The 9,926-nt window shown below is 26.8% G+C and overlaps 1 protein-coding gene across 1 annotated transcript in view; it reads right to left on the reverse strand.

Moving 5' to 3' along the window:
• Window positions 1-7,799: 7,799 nt before the first annotated feature.
• The window catches only part of LOC126896226 (uncharacterized), an 8,974-nt gene continuing 6,847 nt past the window's right edge, over window positions 7,800-9,926 (reverse strand). Inside the window, exon 3 of the mRNA XM_050668833.1 lies at window positions 7,800-8,090. Within this exon, the coding sequence (XP_050524790.1) occupies window positions 7,800-8,090 (291 nt within the window). The remainder of the gene's footprint in view (window positions 8,091-9,926) is intronic.

A 9,926-nucleotide genomic window follows, 5' to 3' on the forward strand; every position in this document is an offset into this window, starting at 1 on the left:
TTGTTTTACAACTAGATCTTTGTACATAGCAGTTATTGATGAACTTAAGAAATGTTCTATATAAACAAATTTAGTGTTAAGATATGCTACAAGATCTGTATTGAATACTGAAATTTGACGTGATTGAAAATTTGGCATATACATTTGGTCTTCTAATATAACAAGCCTAACATGTTCTGTACTAATCATTTCAATTGAACAAATATAAGTTAGACCAGTTTTCCTAAGTGCAAAAGCTATTTTATCAGTTTGAACAATGTATGTGTGAGTTTCCTCCTCCTCATTAGGTCTTTTCGAAATTACTAAGTCAGCTGGACCCTCATATAAAACATCATAATCTTTTGTATTGCAATTATCATTAGTAGGTTCATCATGATCCCATATGATGTGCCCATATATTGTATCTATACCAAAATAATTAGATAACTTAAATCTAGTTCCCGAAGGAGAAATAAATAAATCCTCTTTGAATGATGCTATTGCTATTCCAGTAGAAATTAAAATTTTAAATTTGGCTTGTACAACTACATCTTTATAAGAGTTTTTATCAGTATTATAAGATGACCCTTCACAACTACCATCTGCACCTACATTTCCAGCTATTATTGTAGAGAAATATTTAGTTTGATTAATTTTTAGATTTGATATTAATATATTGTTACTTATTTGATAATATAATTTTTGGTGTATATCAGCACATTGAACTGGTGATAAATCAATTACTTCAGAAAAATAGCCATCTTTAACTATTTGTGCATCATTAAAATAACTACATCTGGATACAAAATAGTCTGCTAAAATATAGCATGCTTTAAATGGAATAGTATGAGATTCAGCGCGCTGTAATAATTTAATTGTTTGAATTTTAGTGATTTGTGATGGCGGTGGGACATGACAGTAATCTACTGATAGTGTATTAAAGGCTGTAATATTTAATTTTGGTCCTGAACAACTGTAGGCTATAAAACTTAGTGAATTTTTTATTGAAATAAATATTATAGTTATTATTGTAATAATATATGAATTATAATGTAAAATATTCATTTTTGCTTAGTTAATGAAAAAAAAAAAAATTTTATGTGTAAGTGAAAGATAATGATTACCTTTTAAAGATTAGTTGAGGATTCTGGGTTTGAAATGACAGCTTCTTTCGAGTAATAAGGTTTCATGCGTCTTATGTGAACTACGTCTTTTGTCACTTTATTGTGTAGTTTTAATTCTATTAAATAATTAACATTATTTATTTTGGATATTACTTTAAAAGGACCACGATATTTTTGTGCAAGCTTAGGGGATTTATCATGTTCTTGGAAAGGAAATGTAATCAAAACTAGTTGATCAGGTATATATTCAGTTAGTTTATGATCTTTATCATAATATTGTTTTTGTATTTCTTGTGCATGCTTTATATAACCTGGAATAGTGTCCCTAACTTGTTTTAATTCTTGTAAAGATTGTTGCAAATCATAAGATAAATTTTCAGGAATTATTTGTAGGTCAATAGTTAGATCTGCATTGAATCCATGTAATATATAAAATGGAGTGTGTTTTGTAGAAATTTGAGGACTATTATTATAGCTAAAGGTAACATAAGGGAGGTAATATGACCATCTGTGTTGTTGGTTATCTTTAATATAATGTCTAAGTGCTTGACATAGTACACCATTTATTCTTTCTGTAAAACCTTGTGATTGTGGAGCATATGAAGAAGAAAATATTTGTTTTATACCGAAGTGTTTACATATGTCGGCAAGAGCATGATTTCTGAAGTGAGATCCCCTATCGGATGTGAAATATCTCATAACACCATATGTTGTTATAAAATGTAATAGAAAATTTATTACTGTTCTGGCATCAGCTGATCTAGTAGCTTTAGTAAAGATATATTTAGAACTTTGACAAGTAAATACAAGAATATATTTGTACGAGTTACTTGATGGAAGAGGACCAAGAAAATCAGCAGTAATTCTACTTAGGGGTTTGCATGATAGCAAAGGAATTGGTTGTAATATTCCTGCTGGTTTGTCTGTAGATTTTTTATTAATTTGGCATTCATGGCAAGATTTAATGAAATTAGTGACATCTTTAATTAGTGTAGGCCAAAAATATTTGATCTGAATTTTTTTTATTGATTTTGTTATACCAATGTGACCTGAAAGTGGTGGACAATGATGATTTGAAATTACCTTTTGAATTAATGATTGAGGTATAACAATTAGATTCTTAATATTTTGTTTTGGAATGTATTGTTTTAAATATAAAATATTATCTATTATTGTATACCTTCTTGACATTTTCTTTATTTTGTAAGGGACTTCTAAGTCATTTAGAGCATTGATTATGTTTTGGCAAAATATATCCTCTCTTTGGCATTTTTTAATATCTATATCATTTTCTATATCATTAGTATTAAAAATATTTTCATAAATTATAGTATTGGAATTATCATTATATTTAATGTTGCTAACACTTGGAGCATGTTTGGTATATGGGACATCAATAGTACTTGTAAAATCTTTGGAATTATAGTTATCATTATATAGCTTATCATTGGTATTAAAATATTTATCAATAGTATTTGCTTTGTTTTCAAAATTCGTTAATTCATTGGATTGCTTAGTATTTATATTAGCTAATATATTATAATTATTGTCCCTAGTGTAATTGTATTCATAGTTTATCATAGTGTTATCATTTGTTATATTTTTATTCATTATGCCAAAATTTTGTTCTTTGAAATATATATTTTTGATTGAATTATCATTGTTATATTGGTAATTTCTAGAAGTTTCATTGTCATTTGATTTTATATTTTTAGTAATATTGTTGTATTTGTTAATATTAAAATTGGAGGTCACGTTAGTTAATTTGTTGTAGGATTCAACTTCATGATGATTGAAAACTACAGCATCAATAATATTCATTATTCCTTCTCGGGATAGACAATCAGCAACTACATTGTCTTTTCCTTTTTTGAATTTCACAATAAAGTCATAATCTAATATTTTTAGTGTTAGGCGAGCTATTCTTGCTGATGGGATTTTTAGATTTTTATAATATTGAAGACTCATATTGTCTGAATATACAATAAATTTTCTGGCCCAGAGATATTCTCTAAAATAAGTTATACCAAAGACAAGACCTAGAAGTTCAAGAGTTGTACTAGAATATGTTTTTTCAGCATTTAAAAGTTTCCTAGAAGCATAGCCTATTGGTTTTAATATATTATTTTCATCGGGTTGTTCAAGAACGGCACCTAAGCCCATAATGCTGGCGTCAATGGTAAGATATGTTTCTTTATCATCAGAAAAATGAGCTATTACAGGTTCGGATGTTAAGATATTTTTTAGTTTTTCAAATGCTATTTCATGTTCAGTATTCCATTCAATCTTTTTGGGTGTATCATGTTTGGTTAAATTGAATAATGGAAATGCAATTTTTGAGAAATCTTTTACTAATCTCCTATAATAGCTACACATCCCAAGAAAACTTCGAACTTGTTTGGGAGTTTGAGGTCTATTAAATTCTGTGATGGCCTTAATATTACGAGTGAGAGGAGTAATGCCCTCTTTAGATATTTTATGTCCAAGAAGTTCAATACTTTCAGCAAAAAATTTACATTTGGAAGTTTTTAAAGATAATCCATAGTAATCTAATACCTCGAAGACTTTTTCTAAATTGATAATAGCTGTTTCAAAATCTTTACCGAATGTTGCTAAGTCATCTATGAAAATAACTACAGATTTATACAATAAGTCAGAAAAGGCTTTGTTTAGTTCTCTTTGAAATATAGCACTACTATTGCGAAAACCTTGTGGTAATCTGGTGAAAGTTAATAGTCCATGAATTGTGGTAAAGGCTAATTTATATTGATCTTGTTGTTGTACAGGTACTTGGAAAAAACCGCTATTTAAATCAAAACATGTGAAAAGAGTTGAACCTTCTAAACTACGAAATAGATCATTAATGCGAGGTAAAGGATACATATCAGGTTCTACCATTTCATTTAAGTCTTTATAAGATACAACTAATCTATGAGAGTTTTTTTCTTTTTTCTTAACTAAAAATGCTGGCGATGCAAAATTTGATTTTGTATGCACTACTATATTAGCTTCCATTAATTTATCAAGTTGGTTTTTTAGTTCTTCTCTTTGAGAAGGTGATACTCTATGAGGTGAAGAAAATTTTGGTTGTTTAACATTATCTTTTAGTTTTATTTGACATGGTGGTATTTTAGCTTCTTTTATTTTAGACATATCAGTTGTAAATAAATGAATATATTTTTCTATTAAATTTACTAATGTGTTGTGCTGATAAACAGAAAGATGATCGGATATTTGTATTGGAGTTTTTTCTAAATCACATATTTGGTTTTTATCAAAATTAGAATTAATGTTAAGCATAGTTTCTTTTTTTGTTGTTTTAAGTGCATTTTTACATGTTTCTTCAATAGTTTTTATTGGAATAAAATTTTCTGTATGAATAATTTTTATTGGAATTTTAGAAGATTTTCTTTTGTTTGTAATTAGTTTTCCTGGACACCAATGGGTACCATCATTTAAATTATATAGAACTATAGGTGGTCTTAAACCATTGCCAAATACATATCCTACTTTGTTTTTATCACAGAAAATATATGTGTCGAAACCATAATGATTTATAATTGAAGCAATTTGATCATCATGAAACCAATAATTTGGAAGTTTTGGTATATTGAGTAATTTACAAATAGATTTTAAGTTAATGGTATTTGTTTGTCGATTAGCGTTAATTGCATTTATGATTGAATAAATTCCACAGAGTCCGTCAGATAAAACATTTTCACCTAATGTGTGTTGGGCAAATACATTAAGGAATTCTGGATTAATATCTTTATCGATTTTTTGACTTCTGAAACTTTTGAAACTTTTTAATTTGGTTTGAATATTAGATAATACTTTATCGGATTTAGATATGATATTTTGCTCCTCTTTTGGGTAACATATTAAAATTTCAATAGCCTCATTACTGAATATATCAGTAATCATGTTTTTAATTATATCCCATTGTAGTTGTTTATTTGTTAAGTCTAAGGCAGAGAAAGCTATATGTTGAAAATTTTCTTGTATGGCAATATTTTTTAGATTATATAAACAATTGAATAAGTCTAAATAAGATGTATGCGAATTGTATGATTCTTTAACAATTAAATAATGAATAATAATTTTATTAGAAACTACAGTGCTTACTTCTCCTAACTGGAGCTCTGTATCTTTTATAATTTGTGTCATGATTCCATAAGTATCTATTACTGATTTGGAAATTTCAGAAGTGTGATTTAAATCAATTGAAGTACATTGGACTATTGAATACTTAATAGGAACTTTTACTAAATCTATTTGTTTTTCTATTATATTACTTGGTTGTTTTATATTAGGTGTTTTTTGTTCATTAACTTCAACATTTTTTATTACTTGGGGAAATTTACTATTCATTAAATCTGTTTTGACTTTATCATTTAGAATAATAGTTTTCTTTGAATAATCTATTTTTGCATTATTATTACATAGGAATTCATTACCTAAAATTATTGTGCTAGTTAAATTTTCTATGACACAGGCTGTGAATTTAAATATTGTTTGTTCTATTTCTATTTCAACTATTGTTGTTCCTAGTAAATTAAGAGGTGAATTATCAGGACCGGATAATTTGTATTTGTGTGTTTTATTAATTTTAGAAATATCAATAAGGTCTGGACGTATAGCATTTATGTTTGCTCCAGAATCTACAGTTATTTCTATGAATTCATTATGTAATTTGGCCAAAATATGTAATGCATTTGCTTTTCTGTTTTGATTAACTATGATGAGTATTGTATCGGAATTGTCGAAATTTGAATGTATTGGAGAGCAAGGTGAATGCATATCCCCAATTATTGCATTTGACCTATAGGGGGGTTTTTTGTATCATTGTTATTGTTAACCTTTCTCCAGCAGGTATCTGCCAGGTGATATCTCCCGTTGCAATTGGTGCATATTAATTTTCTTCTACAATCGTTTGTATTATGAGTATAAACATTGCAATATGTGCATGTAGGAGGATCGATATTTTTAGAAGTTATTTGATTATAATTCCTGACATTTTGCGTGTTATTTCTATTAATAAAATTATTGTTATCCCTGTAGTTGTTATTTCTGAATTCCCTAGGATTAGGTGGTGTAATGTTATTACATTGGGAATTTTGATTATTTCGAAATTTTTGATTATTTTGATAATTATTATTTCTATAATTATTATATTGCCTGTTATTTGTATTGCTATTATTTCTATAATCGAACTCTCTATTTATTGGATATCTATTATTTCTATCAATATTATTGTCTGTGTTATTGTATTCTCTATTAATATGATAATTGTTGCTACGAAAATTACTAAAATTTTGTCTAGTATTATTATTATAATTAGAATTATTAGATTTGAGTTCATTATATGGTGATTGGTTTTCTGAAATATTAAGTTTCGATAGTATATTTTCTATCTTAGAAATTTGTGAAGAGAGCATGTCAAATTTATTCTGATTAATATTATGATTGTTTATATTAAATAAGTTTTCTCTAGCTATGTTATGTTGGATTTCATCGTTAGATTGAGTCCTAGTACCTTCTAACATGAATTCTATTGATTCAAATTTCCTTATGTTTTTCTTTAACTCTTGTAAATTATTATTATCGAGTATGCCTACATATCTAGCTATTTTTGGTTGTAAGCCTTTCATAATAGTATGAACTAGTTCTGTTTGGGACATATTTGGATCTATTTTTTTACAAAGGGATTCTTGTTCATTAATATAACTGGCTATAGATTCATCAGGGAGTTGTTTGCGTTTTTCAACCATAGTGCGTAACATATGTGTTTGCGATGTTTGCTCAAATTCTAATTTAAGGGCTTCTTGTATTTCGTTCCAGCTCGATTTTGGGTTATCAAATTCAAAATTTTCAAAAAATAATAAAGCTGTTTCAGTAAGATAAATACCTAAGAAAGTTTTCTTTTGATCATCAGTCCAGCCATTTATCATAGCCGCTCTGTTATATTTGTTTAAGAAAGTATTTATGCTTTCATGTAAAGCACCAGAAAATTTTTCAGGTTTACAAAAAGGAATTCGTTCATTCATTTTGTTGAATGTATTATCGGCAGTGGAATTTTGATTACAGTTAGATGTTAAATATCTATTACAATTTTTAGAATAATCTGAATCAGTGCCTTCCCCCACTAAATGACGTAATAGTCTTGCTTTTAATTCGGATATAGAACCTGTGCTAATTAAATTTCTATTTTCTAATTCTTCCTTAAGGGTGTTAAACGATATTCTTTTAATGAAATCTTCTGGGTTTTCAACAGAATCAAGATCATATAATTGTCCTTTAAATATAGTACTAACGGATTCGACAATATCATCAATTTCCATTAATTTTATAAGGGAAGTGAGTTAGGTAAAGAATAAACAGGTTCAATGTATGTAAGCTCTAAAATTCTTATTAATTCTAATATAATTTTAATACCTGTTTGTGGGAATAAATATCCTCTAATAGTTTTACTGTAAATGTGATTAATGCAAATTAAAAGTATATGTCTATTTTTTAAACTAATTTGTTTATAAGCTTTATTACAACTGTGTCTAATTATTGTTTTATATTTTAAAATGGAATTTATCGGAGTTGTATAATCTGCTTCTATTATGAGTACTTTAATAGCCTCTTTTAGTAGATTTCTGAATGATATGATATTGGAAATTGTATTAGTTGAGTGAACATTCATTTGTGTTAATGTAGATTGGTATAAGTTATTTCTAAAATTTGTACTAATTCTAAGATTAATTCTGTGATTGTTTCAGGAAATAAAATATCTCTTATTAATTTTGTTTCAAAAAAACCTAGTAGGGCATAAACTAATTTTGGAGTATAGTTTATAGATTCAACTGTGGCTTTCCAAACAAGATTAGCTAAAATTTGATTAAAATTACTTCTATTTTCTATTTTGAAATCTTTTGGATATTCTTCTAATGCTAATTTTATTATATATCTTATAGAAGTTCTAGATATTCCTATGGGTGACTGATTCATTAAATATTATTTTGAATTTACTGGTGATAATATAATATCTGGATGGTTATAGGGAATTGGAATTTTTGCGTAAATCTGTTCAATTGTGTGTTCGTATAGAAAGTGTAAAGCAGCAGTTAGTTTAAAAATAATGGATGTTTCTTTTGTTGGATAAGAATTTGTGTCAATAAAAATGCGAATAAATTTTTGAATATGTAAGAATTTATTGATATCAAGTTGCATACGCAGAGTTGTTGTCCAAAGTGCGTCTAATATGATATGATATGAATGAATTTTATGATTCACAGTTTTATTACAATAATTCTGTATAATAATATTTAATACCCTTTTTGTGACTTCAATGAATTCTATTTTAGTGAGATAGTTCATATGGTTGGATTATTTTGAATTTGATATATTTTTAAAAAGTAATAGAAAAATGGTGTTTGTTTTCTATATTAATTAAAGGTTTGTATGTTTAATTTCCGTTATTATATTGTACTTAGGTACGAATTCTAAAATCTCATTAATATCATGTTGATANCGTTATTATATTGTACTTAGGTACGAATTCTAAAATCTCATTAATATCATGTTGATAAATATAATTTAATGTAAGAGAAAGTTTAAGTAATAGGGTTGTTTCTGTTGTGGGAAATGTGGTATTATTATTTAGGAATATTAAAATAAATCTTTGTATTTTTTGTGTTTTGTATATGTTAATGCCAAGATGTAAAGTTATTTCCCAAAGAATTTCTGCAATTGTTTTGTATAAATGATATTTGCACTTAATGATATCTCCACGAAATTTATTAATTATTTCTTTGAGTAAATATTTGACAACTATTATAAATTCTTTTTTTGTTGGATTGTTCATTAAAATTATAAAATTAGTATATGAGAAGTGTTTGATAAAATTTTGTAAACTTTTAAAATGCGAGTTCTTTCAGTAATAAATGACAATGTGTATTTTATTCATAAGTGAATATTTATTCTATTATGAAACCGAAATATTTGGATATATATGGAATAGCTGGGGTTCGAAACTGCTAGTTGGGCGCCACTTGTAATAAACCAAAAAGAAAAAAAAAAGATTAAAAAAAAAAGAGTTTGTTAGAATTTTGTTGGAAACTATGAACATACAATGAGTAAAAATCGCTTTTGAATATTTAATTCTAATTTTTGATTGACTTCATTAAAGTAGCAGACATGTGTAATAAACCAAAAAGAAAGAAAAAAAAAAAAAATTAAAAAAAAGGAGTTTGTTAGAATTTTGTTGGAATGTAAAATAATAAAATATAATAAATGGTAGGTATAATAAAATATTATAAGATGATAGGTAGGTTTATAGGGATTAATAATGGAGGATAAGAAAAAAAATGGTGGTGATGTGGATTTTACTATTGAATGTATAAATGCTTATATTGTATCAAAAGAAAATCTAAGGGTTGGTTCTTAGTCAGACCAAAGATATAATATAGCGTATGTATGGCCGAATAATAATAAAAATTATTAAATAAGATGGTGAATGGCGGATTAACACATGTTTAAATGTGGCAAGATATGTAAGGGTGCAAAGAATATAATAATATGAATAAAAAATGATTCAGAGGGGTGAATAAACGGAGTTTAAATACATGAGGGTAATGATCAAATAAATAAAAATGCACAAAAGCGTTGTGACAAAAATAATGAACTGATCTCGGGGTTGAACAATATTGAATAAATGAAGTCAATTATCCTACCAAACTTTATTACCTATCTTAATGGTTTATTACGCAATATAGTATTTATAATTTGAAAGCGGGAATTTAAATTTGTACTTACCTTGTATCCCACGTAGTGTAA

The sequence above is a fragment of the Daktulosphaira vitifoliae genome, unplaced genomic scaffold (genome assembly GCF_025091365.1).
Source record: "Daktulosphaira vitifoliae isolate Bord-2020 unplaced genomic scaffold, ASM2509136v1 Scaffold_1, whole genome shotgun sequence".
In the NCBI taxonomy this organism is placed as follows: domain Eukaryota; kingdom Metazoa; phylum Arthropoda; class Insecta; order Hemiptera; family Phylloxeridae; genus Daktulosphaira; species Daktulosphaira vitifoliae.